Genomic DNA, 19523 nt, shown 5'->3' on the forward strand with positions numbered 1-19523 from the left:
TGCAGTTCCTAATCAAGAAGTTGATAACAATAGTAAAATGGAAAATTAATAGTCGAAAAACTGTTAAGTTTAGTCAAATTTTGGTCTAACCTGTTATTTTAAAAATTAGTTAAAAAGAATATGAAGTTGGGTACTATTGTGAAAAAAATTCGGTCATCTATGTGTAGTGTCGATGTTTTTGAACTAAACAATATCATTTTCTTGGTATGAGTAAAGATATTGTTTAATTTATTAGGGCTGACGTCCAATTATGATTTTTCAAATACTTATCATATATAGTTTTCCTGATTATCCTATAGCAAAGTATCACAAATAATATGGGAACTTGACTATAGTTATACTAATATTTAAGAAAAGATAAAGTAATTATATACAAATAAGTTTGATTAGAACATGAGTTAAGGTGCACCATGCAAGTAATTAATACAATTATGAGACATAATTAAAGCGAAAAAAAAAGATAGCAGCTTCTATACAATATGATATCAACACTACTTGAGCACATATATGTTTCCATTAATTGTTGCTATCATAAGCTAATTAGTGCCTCACTAATTAGAAATTAATTCAAAGTTAATTAATACTTAATTATGTATTACTAAATGGAGGCGGTGGCGGTTGTGACACGCTCACAGCGGGGGCACATAGTGAGGGCGGAGGGCGACGGCGGTTGACGGGCGCCGGGAGGCGGCGCTGCCTTGATGAGGCGGAGCTCCTCCACCTCCTTTTGCAGCTTCCTGTTCTGCTCTGTTAGTGCTCCAAGCCATCTTTTTAGGTATTCACACTCTATTTCTGTTTGCTTTGTCTTGCTCCTATTTCAATTAATTAATTATATAAGATAATTAAGATGAGCTAAATATAAAAAATATAGGATTATCATGTTAAATAGAATTGATTTTTCAAACCATGTATTTACGATATTTGACAAAAGTTTAAGTGTACACTGAAAAACGGATAAGGACATTTTTTATTCAATCAAGAATGCTAATCTGTGTTTCTAATTACACTATCCATGCTAAAGAAACGTCTTCATTTTTGGTATTCCAACTAAAATTAAGAGATATAAATGGAAGTGTCACAAGCAAAAATTTAAGATGCAGACAAATTTATTCTTTATGCCAAAATTTTAGCCACTTTACTAGTTTTGCATTTTCAATTTTGTATCGTTATAAGATGAGTTTGAGCATGCGTTTTACATTCAATTCACGGTCAATTAAAACTATGTGGAAGTGTAATTTACTTCCAAAAAAAAAAAAAATTTGACTTTTGAAAACCCTAGCATATTCCAGTCCTCACATTCAAAAAAGTTACCAAAAAGAAAAACAATTTACTTTAGATTAATTCTTGACTCATTTCCATTTCTCATCCTGAACATTAATTGACACGTACGTCCTAATTAAATTATTGGTGATTGTGATTTCTTCATGTAGAAATTAATCAATTTCACCCTATGATTTTGACCCAACAACATGGGCTGCAGAATCTGATTCAGGTTACAATACTAGACCTACTTGTCTATATTCCCATAATTATTAACATTTCCACAAATATTATTTTCATTTTCCCAAATTATAGTAGTAAAGTAAATAATTGAATACCTTGCTCTACGATTCTGAAACCACACCTCCACTTGCCTTGGATTCAATCTCAACTCCATTGCCAAAGCCTCCTTCTCTTTCTGCAGTGTCAAATTAAACATACTTAATTAATTTAATTAATCTCTACAAACACACATACACAAGATTAATAAACATACAGGGTTTAAGGTTTGATTTTGTAAGAAGCTTTGTTCGAGGCGACGAGACTGGTCTTTTGCAAGCCGGAGTTTCTTCCTCCGAACCGGGCTGCCATGTTCATCTTCATCTACCACACATTCTTCTTCTGATCTTGATGGTGCTTCATTTATGTCTAGTAATTTGATTTCACCTTTTGCCTCTATATGTATCATATTTATAGATTATTGATTTATTCAAGAAAAGTAGTGAATCAAGCCATCTAATTTATTATTTTATAGATATGGTATAGGAGAATATTAATAATTTTGTGGAATAAGAATAGGAGAATAATAGAAGGTTTCACTCGTTTGTGATTGGCTACCACCATGCAAGAAAATAAAAACCACCTAAAATATGTGTCACCTCCTTAGAAAAAAAAACAAGAAATTTATTACCAAGAAAAAAGAGAATAAATTAACATCAAGAGGAAAAAGGAAAAACTAGTACTCCATATAAATGTTTAGTTTCAAGAAACCCTAATTTATGCCAATAGGATCCAAAAACATAGTTACAATGAAAAATAGAAGGTTTTTTTTTTTTTTTTTTTTTTTTTTTTTAAAGATTTACGCACATGATATCTAAAAACCCTAATTCATTGATCGGAAGGTAAGCATCTAACTAACTGAGTTGCGATTCATCGTCTGAACAATCAAAGTCTTAAAACTCCAAGAAATTGAGAGAGAGAGACTCACCGGAAGATGGGAAAGAGGAGAAACCAGGCATGGCTATGGATAGTTCCAAGCTAGTAGAATTAGGAGGCAAAATCTCCATGAAATCTGCAAATAATAATTAGGAGATATTTGGAGGAGGAAGACACAATAATGGGTGAATTTATATTGTGTAGAGAGAGACAAGAAGAATTTGTGGGATCTTGAATGATATATATTCAGACAAAAGCATAAAAATAAAAGTAGAATGGAGACAGGAAATGCATAAAGGTAAGTAAGTGTCAAAAGGTCAAAATTATAATAAGGGAGTTGTTGAAAGAGAAATAGATTGGAATGATTAATTTACATAAATATATGATCAATTCAACACTTGATCATAAACCGGTTTTCTTGATTTGATCGCTTTAATTTGCCTGCCCAATTAGCTCATGGGCTACTATTTAATAATTATTGCAACTTTTTTTTATTTTCAATTTGGATATTAAAGTTGGGTGTGACATAGCTGAGGGTCCCCTTGTTTAAGCCCGATTTGTCGGTCCATTAGTCAGCTGATGAAATGATTTGCAAGACACCATACAAATCTCCAACTTCAATTTTTCCTCTTGTGTATGTTGAGGTTGATATATAATAATAATTGATGATATTTTATGAGTTAGTGGTGGTGTGTAACCACACTCTTAATATCATTATCTAGGTATATAATGTTGACTTGTTCAGGTGACCACGGATTAATAGGATTTTGTAATTTATGTCTCACTTCACTATCGAATCAGTGTGGTAAAATCGTATACAAACACAGGTGGTTAAGAATTTGCTCGACATGTACACAAATACAACACGAACATAGCAATATGGTTCAACTAGTGTTAACACGACGTTGCAGTTATTAGAGTTTGGAGCCTGCAAGGAAGTAAAACAATCCACTATCATGGCAGTCCAACGACAATTTAAACTTTCATATATATTATATACTATATATTTAGGCTCAAACTCAATTCTTGTATCACTATGACTCGGGTTCGCTGCTTTTCTTGTAGTAGTATATATTTGTCCTTTGCTATGAGCAAGCAAACCAAAACAACTCAGTCCAAAGTACCAGAAGCCTAAAGTCAACACTAAACTAGCAATCAGCCAAACAAAGGCACACAACAACTCAGTCCAAAGTACCAGAAGCCTAAAGTCAACACTAAACTAGCAATCAGCCAAACAAAGGCACACAGACCTCAAAAGAAGCACACAAATATATATTTGTTCTCTCATTTGTATATTATAATAGAAAATTATATGGTGAAATATCTAGCGTGACATCCTCTATAAACGTAAATACATATTGTATCAAACTTGGTAAACAATTTGTGTGTTTATTTGTGGTAAGTTCTATAATTATTTTCTAGCAGCATGGAATAATATTGTATAATACTCCATTCATCCCAAGAAACATGTCCCATTTATTAGATAACAAAAAAATTTGTTTAATTAAAAAAGAATAATATTTTAAAAAGTGTTTCATTTTAGAAATGAATCATTTTACCTGAAACATACAGGGGAGATAATATAGAAAGATTAAATATTCGAATGATGCGTTACAGAAGAGATGGAAAAACTGATTCAAATTTTGAATGGCATATTGAAAAATTCAAAAGAAAGAAAATTCAGCTAGTTTGACGCTCAAACCTCTAAACTTGTGACCTCTAAAAAGTAAAAAAATACACTTCTTCTCTACGACCAATTTATAAGAGGCCACATATATAAGTTACTCATGTTCATATTGAAAATGCATGTAACTATCTCTAAACAATATTTTCTTCTAAGACTTTGAATTCCAATTATTTCTTTCTTCTTATTTTTGGTCAAACAAATAAATATTTTCATTCGTTTTTCTGAAGGCAGCCTTGGGAACCAGTCAAACAACCATATCTCAGTTTCTTGACCTCACACTATTTAATTCATGAATGTGGTATTTTGATCAACTTAATTTCGATCAAACTAATTTTTAGTTAAATTTTCAAGTGAAAATTAAGTTACAAAAAGAAATCACCACGGGTGTAATAGATAATTACTGCTGTCACGGAAAAATTATTTTCCTAGCTAAAGTCCAAGTAAATATGTTTTGATATAATTTTGTAGATATCACGAAAAGTGGTTGTAAATTTGTTTGTTTCTCAACAAAAAAATCGTTTCCTTTGAACTTTAATAGTAGTACTTTTTTAAAAGAATAGCTACACTTTAAATATAAAAGGATATGTTCATATAGAATTATTCACACACATATTTATCACATCACGTATGTTGTTTCAATTTTATTTTTTTTAGTATTATATCACATAGTATATGTGTTGTCTCAATTTTATGTTTAGGAAATCTCAACAAATGAACTTTACTATATGCAGATGATTATTGTTGAAAGACTCAACTTCCGCTTTTGAAGGTGCTTTTCGAGTCACTAAACATAATAATATGTTTGCCGGCATTTTAGAAATATAGTAAATCATTAAATCCAATCTGCATGCACATGAATAACATCTATATATATATCATGAATAGTGACATAAATGAACCAATATAATGCCCACAAATTTTGAATTTAATTGAATCCAATCTCATGCGGTACAAAAAATTCAATGTATTTCGAATGCAATGACTTACTCAGTGCATTCTTTTTTTTTTAATAGCTGTAATAACTACGAAAAAATAATCGTTAAATTAACTCAACCCTATAATATACCTTCCATGAGCCATTAGTAGAGGTCTCATTTTGTCATTTTAGTAATTTCATCAGTAGACATCTCATCTTACTTTGATTATATACGATAAATATACCTCACATTTCATTAGTTAATCCACAGCTCATATAATACCACTCCTTCGTCCGCCAATTAAAGATATATTTAACTCAGCATAGACTTTAAGAAATTGTTTGAATTTATAAAAGAAATGAATAAAAAGTAAGTGTAATGTAGGTCCATTTTTATTAAGTATTCATTTTATAGTAGAATGTGATTATAATGAGTTAATGAGTTTGAATTCCATTTACTAAAAGTGGAAAAAAGGCAAATAAATATGTCTTTAAATGACCGATAACTCAAAATAGCAAAACATGTCAAATTTTGGCAATTGGAGGAAATCGAATATAGAAATGGGACTCAGATTTTTCAACTTTTTCAATTCATTTTTCTTGCGACTCCTGTTCCTGGACGATGAGGAGAAAGCATTGATTATAGTTTTTGGAAATGTTTGAAAATATCAACAAAATAGGATGATATTTTATATTTGGGCGCACCAATTATGTAATGATTAGTTAAGACATGAGATAGTGGGCCAATCACATAAAATTAGGGAAATGGGGCCCACGAATTGCTCTTGCTTTACATGGCAGTCGGCAGCCCACAGTAGGCCCAACAATGCAGCATCAGTGGATAACAACTGGGCCCACTTCAACCCTCCCTTGTATTTATATTCTGTTTCTAATCACTAAAATTTTGTGTTAAAACATTAGATACACACATACTTACACATAAACTGAGAGAGAACCTTAAACACCTTAATAACTAACTAAGATTCACCTTTTTCACACCATTAGATTTTCACCAACACTTTCATACGTCAGCACTAGGTGAATATGACGTCATACATAATTTGTACCTTCTGCTTCTGACTTTGTACCCTACAATGCCATTGATTTAGTCCCCAAGAAGGCAAAGAGGCTGTCTGATGCTAAGCTCAGCTTTAAGGTCTGGGAATTTCTTCAGATCATTAGAACTCTCTAGAACTTTCTGCAACCACCAACAAAAATAGTAACTTTGTTAAATTTTTTCAAGAATTTAGTTAGAAATTCACTCACTCACTCACCAATGCTGCAAGATGAGCTTCCTGAAGAATGTTTCCGTCGATCTCGAGCCTCGTAACGGGGAACTCGGGAAGGTGGCCCGATTGTTTCTTCCCGAGCAAGTCGCCGGGCCCGCGGAGCACGAGGTCCATGTTTGCGAGGTAGAATCCGTCGGAGGATTCCTCGAGAACCTTCAACCGTTTGAGGCTGGAGTTTGTGGATGCCATTAGGATGCATTTCGACTTCCTCTCTCCGCGTCCGACTCTGCCTCGGAGCTGATGCAGCTGCGCGATTCCGAATCTCTCTGCATTCATCACCACCATCATGGACGCGTCGGGTACATCGACGCCCACTTCGATGACCTGTGTGGAGAGTAGGATTTTCGTCTCGCCGGATCTGAACTGCCTCAGTGCTTCGTCCTTTTCGTCGCTTTTCATTCTACCGTGTAGCAGCCCGCATTTGTAGCCGCAGAACTTGTTGGAGATAGCTTCGAAATCAGCTGAAGCTGCGCGGAGTTGAGGCAGTTGTTCGGATTGGTCGATTACAGGATACACGAGATACACTTTCCCTCCTCCTCCTAGCTCCTCCATCATCATCTGCAAGAATCAATGCAGAAAATTCTTAATACATATTCACTAGTCATCATTTAAAGTAGAGTCCAGGGAGTTGAGGTGTTTCTGCTACAATGTTTACCTGGTAAGCCTTATCATATCCAACTTCGCTTCCTTCGATAACATACGTTTCAATGGGCGTTCTTCCGGGAGGTAAATCTGTGATCTTCATTTAAGAACATGGAAAGATAAATGTCAAACTACAACAGTACAAGATATGAGAAGATCAATTAACCGATGAAAAGTTCAGACTTTGAAAATATTGCAGCAACTAATTGATAATTTAAAATGGAAGAGCATATACTTGAGTCAAGGACATGTCGCCATACAATGCCAGGGCAAGCGACCTTGGTATCGGTGTGGCTGACATCGCAAGAACATGGGGGGCCATGTTGACATCATTTTTTGCAGTGTCACTAGAACTAGTTGACTTCAGTTGGGAGGTTAAATTGTTGAAATATAACTGCAAAACACGATCTTTTTTCAGAATAGCAGTTGCATATTCATGAACAGAATATGAGTATTTGACATGATCAATGATCTAAGAATTTCTATAGAAGCATTCAAAACTATTTCAGCAAGTTTTGAAGCAAAGAGATACCTTGCTGTTGAAGAGTCCTCTCTGAACAACACCAAAGCGATGTTGCTCGTCTACCACAGCTATGCGCAAAGACAAAAATTCCACCTTTTCAGCTATTAAAGAATGAGTTCCAATGACCATGGAGATATCCCCAGTTTGGAGACCCTAACAAAATCGTTGCAAAATATGAAATGATATGTTATGCAAAGCCAGTGAATAAACGAGGATGGTCCGCAATTACCTGTCGAATTAATCTTGCTTGCTTTGTTGAGGTTGATCCTGTCAATAGAGCAACTGAGGGCTTTCCATTGGAATCTTCAATTTTCTCAAGCAAGCCTAGGAGGTGTTCGTAATGCTGGACGGCCAGTAGCTCTGTTGGAACCATAAATGCTGCCTGGAGATAATTTAATACAATCATACAAGGGCACTTCGCAATGTAAAACAAAAATGTAAAAGTAGAAGTCATAATCACTCACCTGGTATCCAGAGGCAATTACCTCCATGCATGATAAAAACGCTACCACAGTCTTCCCACATCCAACATCACCCTATAAAGGCTCCAAAAAGAATGAGAATAAGAAGAGGCGAAAACAAGGATGAGAAAACAGAAGAGGCTTATGAGGGTCGAAGCCTCCTTTACAAATTCTATATAGGGAATTCAGAGGTCAGAAAGGTCATCTTGGTTAAACACCCTTGAGATGCACATGGTATCTTCAGAAAATGAAAAATATGTTTTCAAGAGAAATCAGTGTCCAATTTTATTTCATGAAACAGAAAGAAGTTCAATTTAGATGAATAAGACAAAACCAAACCTGTAGCAGCCTATTCATGGGAACTGGTCGTTTTAGATCCCATATGATTTCTGAAGTTGCTTGCAGCTGACTGGTCGTAAGCGTATATGGAAGAACCTTCATAAAGTTTTTCGTGAGACCGGCCCATTCTTCCACAAGTCTAGTGCTGAGTTCTGGCTTCGTGTACCTTTCAAGCAACCCATCTTTCTCTAACTTTGTACCAAGACCCTCAAGCATTTGGAATAGCTTTCCCAACTGGAACAAAACAAAATCAGTAAATAATATTATTGAAACAACAAATATATTTGTACTATTTTTCAGTGATAGCTGGAGGAAACATGGTCTCCGGAATACCAGGTGAAGGATAAATTTCATATGTATATAAACTTAGACAGTAGCCATGGCTTGATATTGTTAATCCAATATGAATCTCGGTTTGATATTAATCAGAAGTCCATAGGAAAATAAATAATAATAAAAAACATTAAAGAAGGACAATGAAGGAGTAAAATGCTAACAGAAAAATGTTGCAAATACCTGAAGATAGAAAAATTCATCAAATATAAGCCTTCTACGAGCTAAGTCAGCCATTCTAAAACTAGTAGGCTGGTGGATCCCAATATATGCCTGCATCATATACCAAAATATGCAGATAGCTTAAAATCAAAATGGACAACCGATGATGCAGGCTTGCAAAGTAAAGCAGTATCTGCAAGCTAAGTCCTAGGTAGTCCCCAGAGAAAAGAAATATAGAATGAAATTTAAAGCCAATGAACATACATCAGAGAGTGATGGTAGTTGAAATTCCTGAATAATGTCCTTGGGAAGAGGATCAAGATAAGCCGGCAACATCTTTAAAGCTCTGAAAAATTATACATGTTCACTGCATTAGAGAAAGAATACAAGCTTCAACCAGATAGCATTAAAAAAAGGAAACTTAATCGATAATAGATTATGCATGCAAAATCTACCAACTCTGGCAAATGCTTAAGAAGTGAAAAACAATGGTAGGAATTTCTAAGTCCCAATAATTTATTATCTAATGCTATAGGTGGGTTTAAATGAGAAATGAAAGAGAAATAATATGCAAGGAAAACTGAAGATGGGGCATAAATAGATCATAGAAGACCAACTTCAGCTGACCAACTGGTTTCTGGAAATATAAATAAACAAGGGTAACTAAGAAACATAAATAGTTTATAATGAGATAAAGATCAAAAGACATACCTTGAAATAATGTCCCTAAAAACATCAGGGTTAAAACCTTTTTTGGAAGGATATATGGGATAAGGCCTCCCTTTGGCAAGATCACATGAATCTCCTTCGTTGTTAACCACATCGATACTGTACTCCCTCACTTCAAAGTGATCCTTACTTCGCATTGTGCGCACCTTCATAAAGTCAACATGTTATGGACAACTTTTTATGCACAAGAAGCAATTTGAAATTCATATGTTACTCATATAAACCAGTCCACCTTGCCACTGACGCACACAAGATCGCCCTCCTTGTGCTTTCCCTGAATACTTCTAAGGAAAGGCATGCATGTAAAACGAGCTCCACGGAAAAATTTCTTCAAATGCAAATATATAGTCCGTGTGCTCCTTTTAACTCCATCATCTGTTCCATTAGAATTGGGCTCAGTATCTGCAACATCAGAAGCCACAATAACCTCCAGATATGAGAATGAACTACTAGCCCGGATACCCCTGCATGAAAAAGGTTGCTTTGTTAGAAACTTAGAATCGAAATCAGATGTTCAACACTATGCTTTGGAGAACTTTAAAGGAACCATTTCAGTATCGACATAAATACATATGCGTGCAGAATTATATAAAGCTTACCTAGAAGATATTATTTTCCCAACAAAAATCATGTACTGACCATCGTCAATGTCCACCTCAGCATTCTGTAAATCAACATATGTCCTAGGAAAGTGATGGAACAGTTTCCGCAACTACAGGTAGATAAAAGAAGCATCAGGCTGTGATCTTAAACACTATGCAGCTGTAACGATCGCTGGACAACTCACTGTGTAAAAACCACAATTTTCTAGTTGATTGCACTGGCGTTTGCTAAGACCAATGCAATTGATGCTTTCATCAAGAATTTCTGCCACCGAGACAGCAGGTAACTGGGTCTCAGAGCCAGCAGAGATGCAGGGTTCATCCACCGTCAACTGCAAAGTATTTATGGGTTCTGTGACTTCTGTCTCGTGATCAAGTGGCTGAGAGTCTGCAGTTGATTTGCTGAAGTCATCTTCCACGATATGATTCCTATTTATATTTAAAACCTCTGCATACAACGTTTCCAGGTTTTGGTAGATGAAATTTGGATCCAACAAATTTGCATCAATATGACTAGGAATGCATCCTTCATGAACTTGAGGCACCAGTGATTCTGAGGCTTGAGTATCGTATGCAGGCCCATCATACAATTCCACAGTTGGGAAGTAACCCAAAGAGATGGAAGGGAACTTTTTGCATGTCAAGGTGACATCGAATTCAGCACTTCCAGCTTTTAAAGTCTCTCTGAACTTCTCTCTAGATATATTATTCCCAATTAAGCCATCAAGACCATTGTAACCAATGAACATTGATTCCTAAAAGAAAAACAAGTTGTACCACCATATCAGAGTCCCAACACAGGAGTAAAAATTTCAAAAAAAATTTTACACAACCAGCAGTTGACACTACTAAAATAAGAAATAATGATAAATATTCAAAAACAAAATCTCATCACTCTTTCACTGTTGACACAAGAAAACAATGGGAATCTAGAACAGCTGGGAAGAGATTCAAGAGAATAAGTCAGTTACTTGAGTGATTCATGCATTAAGCAAAAAAAACAAAGATGTGTTCGTTCAATTGAAAGGAACTGAGTCAACTTTGCATTCAAGTATGTTAACCCAGAACTCCCGTCATGAGGTATGCAACCTTTGCAAGCATCATACCTTTTCATATCCATCTAAACTCTTCAACAACTTTTCAGGAAACTTATGCTTTGACCGAAAGCATGAAGTTAAATTATTCGGTGCAAGCAAATTGTTAAACCTGCATAGAAATGAAGTATCTTCATAAGATATTCCACCACAAATCACAACATGAACAGCAGTAGTTTAAAGCCACTAACCTAAGACATCTGCCAAAGATAATCCTGCCCGCTCTCTCAGCTTCAAAATTCACAGCATGCCGCAAGCATTTATCACTGAGACCCTATCAGACAAAGTTTAATTGTACAAGTTGCCAAAGCTTATCAAAAAGCATGAGCGGCCAACTAAGTTGCCAAGCAAATTGAATCTTGGAATTATGATACACGTTCAATGCTAATACAAGGTGGAACGATTTGAGGTTTGTTCAAGGCAAATCAGTTAGTTTCCTACCACGGCTACAAAAAAAAGGGCATCCTAGATTAGGCTGTGCATACGTTTTCACTAGAAGAAAATTGTGACAGATTTGTGCATAGTTAAACAACATCATAATTAGGAGCATATAAAACAATGAGAGATTTGGTTAGCATAGCAACTCCAACAAAACATGAGAAATGAGCTCTTTTAACACAAGAAGTTGACTACTCATAGACAGGAAGATTCTGTGTTGGTATTCAAGCGACAAACGCAGCTCGAAAGATGAAACCAAAGGGGAAAATGTAGGAAATACCATGTTGCACAATTTGTAAGCCAATGGTGTCACTGCCATAAATAAAAGGACAAGAGACTGAAACAGAGCTGCCTAGATGATGCAGCCATCGAACCTGTAAAGCCATTGAGTCACTTTAGATAGATGAAACTTAACCTATATGGAATAAATTAAACACAAATTAAAAACAAATTGTTATTGAATCAAGCTCAAATTAAGCACAGAAGCTGCTAATTGTGAACATATCTACTGAGACAACTTATTGCGAGGAAAAAGTGAAGCGAAAAATGATTTCAACACTTCATGAGATAAACAAGGATTAAGCAAGACATGCAGAATCCCAGGAGTTGAAATTGTGAACATAAATTAAAAAATAAAGAATAAAACCAGAAGTGCCATTGCCATCGCAGCCGTAATCTAAGAAAGATACTAACTTTGGGGAAGCAGTAGGGCTACTGAGAAATGAGAGCCATGGCTGGCGGATAAATGCTACTGTAATTGCTGAGAAATTGGGAAATCTGTTCAAATTGATAAACAAATTATTTAGACTAAATGTCAAAAACTTTTTGCTCCTTAACAATTTTTTGATTTAGTCCAAATTAGACTAAATGTAACTAATTTTTATTTGTTAACGACTAAACTATTCAAAAAATAATATTATGGACCAAAATAAAAACTAACCTTTACTCGTTAATTTATGAAATATATGTCTTTCAAAATTGAAAACTAGTCCCTACTATTTTAAATGATAGCTAAAGAGCCCTTGAAATAATATTTTTTTGCAAAAAGAGCATTACTATAATTTCGTTATTCGTGATTTAAACTTTTCAATTTTTCGAAAAAATTAGTATCAGTGATCTTTCATTAAAATATATAGGGAAAAAATGGTTTTGCAGCGTTAATTATACAAATAATGGCCGATATGGTTCTGATTATTAATTCAAGTATTAATTTGATACTACTAATTAAAGAAAAACTAAAATAAATGGTATGAATCTTTGGCTTTTTTATTTCCTTGTCTTAGTTCTCACCGATTGAAAATATTATAAATATCTACTAGTAAAGTATTAATAAAATCATAATTTATCACCTACTAAAATTAATCTTATTTTTTATTACGAAAACTTATTCACTATTTACCTTAGTTTCTCTTCTAATTTACCCATTTTTTTTCTTATTTAATCATAAATGAAACTAATTGAGACAGTAACAATTTTTGTCCGATTGTGTTTAATATTGTGTTGACATTAAAATCTTGAAATTTTACACTGCATTGATATTGTATTTAAACTGTGTTAAAGTTGTGTCGAAGAATTTTGAATTTATACAATATATAAATTTGCATTTTATCAATACCATGATATTTATTGATAATTACTTTTGGTAGATAAATTATATTCATCAATAAAAGAGAATTCATGCATCAAAGAGTAAAAGGGCTAAATTCATAAATAAGATTAGAAGCCAAGAAATAAAAACAAGTGCAAATCTATTTCATGACAGCATCTCATCAATCATCAGATGTCTAGACGAATTGCTCAATCGTTACAATGCAAATTACCCAAACAAATTAAAATGATACACACACTTTGTTGATGTAACAACAATAACAAAACGTCCATAAATTAACAATCTTGCACTCCTCATCAACCAACTTCTACATAATAGAAACGCTGTCACTGTCAAACCTACGCCCCGTTTGCTCGATAATCGAACCTACGTTGATAAGGAGACGACACGGGAGGCGATTGCACCTGATCGAAGAAACAAGATGTAGCTCAAGGCTGATTTAAATCAGTTGTAAGTGATATAACAAGACACAAACCTCATAGGTAGTCTTCTCCTTGCACCCCGATGCATTTTGAAGCGCTGATGCTATCGCTTCTTAGCAAGCAACGGGCGCTGTAGCACAATGTCTTATGATCATTTGTCGGCCTAGCTTTGGCGCTCGCGTTTGGAGCTTCTGATCTTTTGATATCCAATGAATTCTTGGGACTCCTTAGGGCCGGGCGTGGAACTGGCACCACCGCTCGGCTTCTAGAATCACTTTGGTCAGGTTCATCGTCAATGAGCCCACACACGCGTTCCCTGCCACCAACACCAAATCAAATCAGGGTGTTAATTAGGATATGAACGAAACATGATGGACGCCATATTCAGGCAAGGTGCTTTACCTGGGCAAGGAAGCGTAGCGCCTCCTCATTGGCAGCCTGCCTGCTTTCCCGGCTTGTCCCTCCAGACGGAAGAATTGTTGCTTAAATTGATCGACTCCACTGAAACATCATAGACTCTAAAGTTTAGAGGATAATATTAACGTTACCACAACGGTGATCTCCTAATCATAGATTCACTTCAGCATATACTTCACATACGAACACAAATCAATTTATACTGACATTTAACGTTTGAAATGACTCGTTGCAGGAGGAAGAAAGAAAATCGAGTGAGATATATATGACTGGTAATTAATTAGGAACGATAAAGCGTTTGGAATTCTCTTGTGTCAAACCAGAGTCAACACAGATTCCTTTTAATAGCCCGACCTTGGATACATAAAGTGAATCTGATCCACGCCACGGAGGTACTCCTGGAGCATCTGGGGATGATACTCCAAGATCTGTTTGCTTAATTAAGATACAACGTAAGTAGCAGCTAATGCAAGTAGAATATCATTCACACTTCACTAGTAATGCTCGTACCTCGCGGTAGATCAGTTCCCTCACGTCTTCTTTTGTCAACTTTCTTCTTTCAAACTCAAACTCGAATTTTGAGATGTGTTGAGTTGACGGTTCATCTTCCACATTTGCCAGCCCGTAAAAATATGGATCTGACAATGCCTGCACAAATATGGTGTTATTTTACCAATGCCAATGCAAACACATCCGTCCTCACGATGAAAAATTATTATAGCTATGCTTACTTCTTCAGCAGATGGACGATCTTTGGGATCAAATGCAATTAGACGCTGAAGTAAACGAAGAGCCAGGGGATCAACATCTGGGAACCTTTGCGACAGAGGTATGGGTGCTTTCCTTCTCATGCCACTCAAAAATCTCCGGGCCTTCTCATTTCGAATCTATATGTGAGAAAAAGGATTCAACTTGTCAAATGATAAGTTTTGTCAATTTCAATTTGTCTACCATGATTTTCATTTTTCAAGCAAAGAGAGAAGTTTAGTCATGACGAAGGAACAAACCCTCGAGATGGCTTCAGTAGAAGGTGTGCCAAGAAGATCGGTTATGAGTTCCAACTGGTGGACAACGTTCTTCCCAGGAAACAACGGTTTTCCAGTTATCATTTCTGCAAATATGCATCCTATGCTCCAGATATCAATAGCCGGGGTATACTGTAATAAGAAACAACATTAAGGAAATCGAACACACGAAATCTCAACATCTTGTATGCTTTCAAAGCATTAACCTTTCTTGTAATTCAGCAACTAGTCTACACAATCACTTTATAGAGAGATTTTCATAGACAGCACAAAGTAATTTCCAGACATGGGAACTTACTTTGGAAAAGAAAGAACCACAAAGTTCAGGAGCACGATACCACCGGGTAGCCACATAATCCTTCAGATAAACAACATTTCGACAAAATTAAAATTTTAATAATTAAATAATCTCGACCTCCATGAAATCACAGCATAATTACTTACAGTCCAGAAAACAGCAGATGGGGCATCGCCAAATGATGCACGAGCTAGCCCAAAGTCGCATATCTTCAACTTGCAGTCTGCGTTAGCAAGGATGTTTTTGGGCTTCAAATCCCGGTGGAAAACGTTTGCTGTCGAAAATAAAAAATGGATTTATTATTGACTGCAGAAGTGCAACGAACTAAAGGAACTTAAGTGGAAAAAACGCCAACCGGAATGTATATATTTTAAAGCCCGAAGCAACTGATACAAAAAGAATTGATGATGCCCAGGAGTAAGGTCATCATTCGTCTTGATTACATGGTGAAGATCTGTTTCCATCAACTCAAAAACGACATATATATCCTTGAATTCTCTCCGACACGGAGGCAACATGATATGCTTAATCTCAACAATGTCCGGGTGCCGAAGCAGCCTGAGGAGCTTGATCTCCCTAAGAATGCGAGTAGCTTCACAGACATGCTCAAAAATGTCATTTATCTTCTTTATAGCCACCTTTTCTCCAGTGTGGGTATCAACTGCAGCAGCCACAACACCGTAACTTCCCTTACCAACAACCTCTTGGATTTCATACAAATTCGCTTCACCATACTCGGTGAAGAAGTCCTTGAAAGGCATGTTCTGACAAGCCAAAAACAAACATCAGCCACTTACTATAACATACATGAAATTCAGATGGGAGAATCATAAGAACTTGACCAAATGAACAGAAGTTGTAGTGATGTTGTGACAATACCCAAAAAATAAATTGACTACAATTATCAGTACTATAATTTACTATAATTTAAAGTTTAATAAGGTTGGTTGCATTCATTCATCCTAGACTTGAAAAAAGTTTAGACTATCAGCAGAATTCAAGAAGATGAGAGAGCAAGTTTATACTGTTGAGCTCTTGAGCGAAGACAGAGGCCATAATCATTGCAAAGGACATCACAAATAATCATATTAAGTTGCAGCCAATACAGCATTCCCTACATCCAACTCCAAAGAAGTGAACAATATAATTTCATAAAATGTAACTATACATCAAAACATTAAAAAAACAAATTCCCCTATTTGTGCTACATAACCCCAAACTTCAAAGGGGGGATCACACACCCACAAAAACAAAGATTGAAAAAAATCCCTTTTCTCAGATGGTTAAGCAAGATCCTAATCATAACACAACGGGCTATTGATTGAAACATGAAAGATAAAAATTACAAGAATTTTTTTTTAATTTCTTTTTGAACACAAAAACCAGATCTGCAATCACACATACTTACCTGAATCATTAGTGTCCAAAAGGAGAATAAGAGAGATAATGAGGTTTCCTTCCGGAGAATGGCAGCTCAAATTCACAGGCAATCACAATTCCATTCAAGTAGGATACTTCTATTTATACAACCTACACATAAAAATGAGTTGACATCTTAGGAAATACAGTTATTAAATGCAATTGAAAGGGCAAATTTGAATACCTTATTATATAATATCAGAGATAAGATAAACCATGTGAAAAATTATGCTTTCTCAGCTACAGAGCGGTGGGCCTCTTTAATTTATACTACTTCAATTAAACACACGTCACAGTTAAAGTAATTCAAGATTTGATTTTTTCCCCCAACCAGCCAAAATTGAGATCTGCTAATACACAAGAAATGGCAAAATTCGAGGTCCATATAAAATATAATGGCTCTTTATTTATACAGCATACAATTAAACACATGTCACAATTAAACTAATTCAAGATTTGATTTTTTTTTCCCCCAACCAGTCCAAATTGAGATCTAAAACACAAAAAAATAAAAATTGAGGTCCATATAAAAAAAAATGAAGAATTTTGTGTGAACTGGAATCAAGTAGAGCGAGTGAAAGAGATGGAGATATGAATCAGATCAACCAATTACCAATAAAATTCACCCGAATTTGTGAAGCTGATAAAAAAAGGCCCAGGATTGGGGAATTGGGAAATGATTAAATAGAGCCAATTAGGTGAGAGCTGGTGAAAGGAATATGGCCCAGAAATTCAATGTATATACAACCTCCCCCGCGTCCATTCGGCCGTGGAAAAGGACAAAACTCACTTAATTTAAATAATAGTAATAATGAAATCATGCTTTGAATTGCGAGCCTTATCTATCTCGTCTCGTGCGCGTGAAATTCACTCCCAAAAAACGCACACACCCGTGTGGGTGCGTGTGTGTTTGGCGGCAAGTGGTGGGCTTTACCTTTACCTTTTCGTCGGTGGATTGCGTGAAGATTGAAACGGCGGCGAATTTGAATACAGTCTTCGATGAAATGGATATGATCGTGTGACAGATGATCTACGCAACCAGATTGCAGAATTTTTATTGTCTTGAACAGATTATGATTGGGTTTAGCTGTCCAGTTTCTTACACGCAAAACGGTCGATGTTTGAGGTTTTGATCATTACTGTTTGATTTCATTTTATTCAATTCTTTTTTGGAGCTAATAAATTGTGTTTTTGCTTTAAATATTTATAGCAAAATCTAATAAACTAATAAGTATATTGGTAATTTACAAATAAATTTTAAAATTAGTATATAAATTTTAAAAAATTGATCATTGATTTACAAGCAAGTACATCAATTTTTCACTCCCTATGTCGCCTAATAGCTAAACGTTTTTAGTATTGAATTTTAATAGTACTATTTATTAATTTAATAAGTGGAGAGAATAAAGTAAAGGGATTAATATTTTTATCATGAAATATGCCATGCAAAAGTAACTAGTAGTACAAGTCTTTTCTCATTATAAGAAAAAGGAAATGTTTAGCAATGAAACATTGGTACTACTTCTCAAAAGAAATAAACAAAAAAAGAAACTTTAATTACTTTTAGTTAATATAGGAAATAATGCATTTGATCAAGTGGTTATAGAGTTCATAACTTGCATTTATTTTAACTTTTGCCAAATCAAGATTCTTTAAAAAGTTTTTGCACAAGTAGATTTAGTGAAGAAATCCTTTGGCCCTCTAAAAGAAGTAGAAAGATAAAAGTAGTAGAAGCCCTCATTACCAATTTACCATATATTATGAATTACATTGTTAATTTGTTATAACATCAAAATGGATATAATCACATAAACATACTCGAGTCTCTAGATAGCCAAAAGTGATCCAAGTATGAGTGGCTTCAACTTCAGTCATCACCAACAAAATATGAAATGAAGCTAAGTACAAAGTCATCATTGCAACTTACTGTAACATGCTTCACACAAGAGCACTCACTTTCTTCCTCCCCCGAGCAGGCCTAGCCTTCGATGGTTTAGATCCATCCGCAACGTTAATGGACTTGTTTCTAGTACGTCTTGGCCTCGTTTCATCGATGAGCGCATCCATACTGTCTTCGTCTTCTCGTGCCACCCGATTTACATGCTGTGTTTCTATTTTACGAGGCCTTCCCCTTCCCCTCCGAGTCTGCCCTGACTGGATGTTTCCCCTCGGTTGCCTAACTTTTTTGCTCCCGCGCGATGAAGGAATAGTTCCACGGGTAAAACAATCATCTCCCATATTCTGTTCCAGTGGCTGAATCCTTTGCTTCCTTTGATCAGTTTCCTCACCATCTGTCATTAGACATAGTATTTCTACCGTTGGCGTACCATCCATACACGCATCATCACCTTCCACTCGCACAATTAGATCCTCTCGATTCGCAAGAATCACACAATCTTGACTTTCTTGTGCATGAGGGACTTGTTCAGTTTGACCCGTCTCCTCATCATCTGTCGATAGACATATTATATCGACCATTGGCATATCATCCACGCGCAAATCACCTTCCACTCGGCCAACACACGCCTCTCCCATCACATCCTCCTTGCAACGATCATCACACCCGCGACCCCTTCCCCTGCCCCTGCCACGTCCCCGAGCACAAGCACGTTCTCCACCCCGTTTCAACTTGGGACGAGCTATACTTCCTTGGCTCCTTTTCCCACGATTACACTTGTTCGTTGCTCTCCTCTTGAGTTCCGA

The 19523-nt window shown here is 35.7% G+C and overlaps 3 protein-coding genes across 10 annotated transcripts; all 3 read right to left on the bottom strand.

Annotated features, from left to right (window-relative positions):
- Positions 1-442: 442 nt before the first annotated feature.
- LOC125216684 (homeobox-leucine zipper protein HOX3-like) lies at positions 443-2662 on the bottom strand. Its single transcript, XM_048118444.1, has 4 exons — positions 2468-2662; positions 1757-1935; positions 1599-1678; positions 443-812 (listed from the first exon to the last, which is right to left on the bottom strand). Exons 1-4 carry the CDS (start codon positions 2544-2546, stop codon positions 599-601), a joined length of 552 nt encoding a protein of 183 aa, XP_047974401.1. The 5' UTR covers positions 2547-2662; the 3' UTR covers positions 443-598.
- Positions 2663-5754: 3092 nt separating this feature from the next.
- On the bottom strand, positions 5755-12452 carry LOC125214351 (ATP-dependent DNA helicase homolog RECG, chloroplastic). Of its 2 annotated transcripts, none has more exons than XM_048115342.1 (18): positions 12324-12452; positions 11911-12004; positions 11384-11466; positions 11205-11304; positions 10284-10853; positions 10096-10208; positions 9729-9960; positions 9479-9642; positions 9032-9113; positions 8789-8878; positions 8273-8506; positions 7937-8008; positions 7702-7854; positions 7482-7625; positions 7185-7343; positions 6963-7046; positions 6293-6865; positions 5755-6216 (listed from the first exon to the last, which is right to left on the bottom strand). In XM_048115342.1, the coding sequence occupies exons 2-18, from the start codon at positions 11947-11949 to the stop codon at positions 6124-6126; spliced, it is 2985 nt and encodes a 994-aa protein (XP_047971299.1). In that variant the 5' UTR covers positions 11950-12004; positions 12324-12452; the 3' UTR covers positions 5755-6123. The 2 variants fall into 2 exon arrangements, with proteins under 2 accessions (XP_047971299.1, XP_047971300.1); XM_048115343.1 differs by lacking the exon at positions 12324-12452 and adding an exon at positions 12277-12294.
- A 909-nt stretch (positions 12453-13361) lies between these two features.
- Positions 13362-17552, bottom strand: LOC125214352 (mitogen-activated protein kinase 9-like). Of its 7 annotated transcripts, none has more exons than XM_048115349.1 (13): positions 17434-17552; positions 16810-16931; positions 16427-16515; positions 15757-16165; positions 15548-15675; positions 15402-15461; positions 15086-15235; positions 14810-14965; positions 14589-14726; positions 14433-14506; positions 14064-14162; positions 13715-13977; positions 13362-13643 (listed from the first exon to the last, which is right to left on the bottom strand). In XM_048115349.1, the coding sequence occupies exons 4-12, from the start codon at positions 16160-16162 to the stop codon at positions 13716-13718; spliced, it is 1473 nt and encodes a 490-aa protein (XP_047971306.1). In that variant the 5' UTR covers positions 16163-16165; positions 16427-16515; positions 16810-16931; positions 17434-17552; the 3' UTR covers positions 13362-13643; position 13715. The 7 variants fall into 7 exon arrangements, 6 of the variants coding, with proteins under 6 accessions (XP_047971306.1, XP_047971305.1, XP_047971303.1 ...); XM_048115348.1 differs by lacking the exon at positions 17434-17552 and adding an exon at positions 17005-17157; XM_048115346.1 differs by lacking the exon at positions 16427-16515.
- Between the last annotated feature and the right edge of the window lie 1971 nt (positions 17553-19523).

This window comes from Salvia hispanica, chromosome 3 (assembly GCF_023119035.1).
Source record: "Salvia hispanica cultivar TCC Black 2014 chromosome 3, UniMelb_Shisp_WGS_1.0, whole genome shotgun sequence".
NCBI classification, from domain to species: Eukaryota; Viridiplantae; Streptophyta; class Magnoliopsida; order Lamiales; family Lamiaceae; genus Salvia; species Salvia hispanica.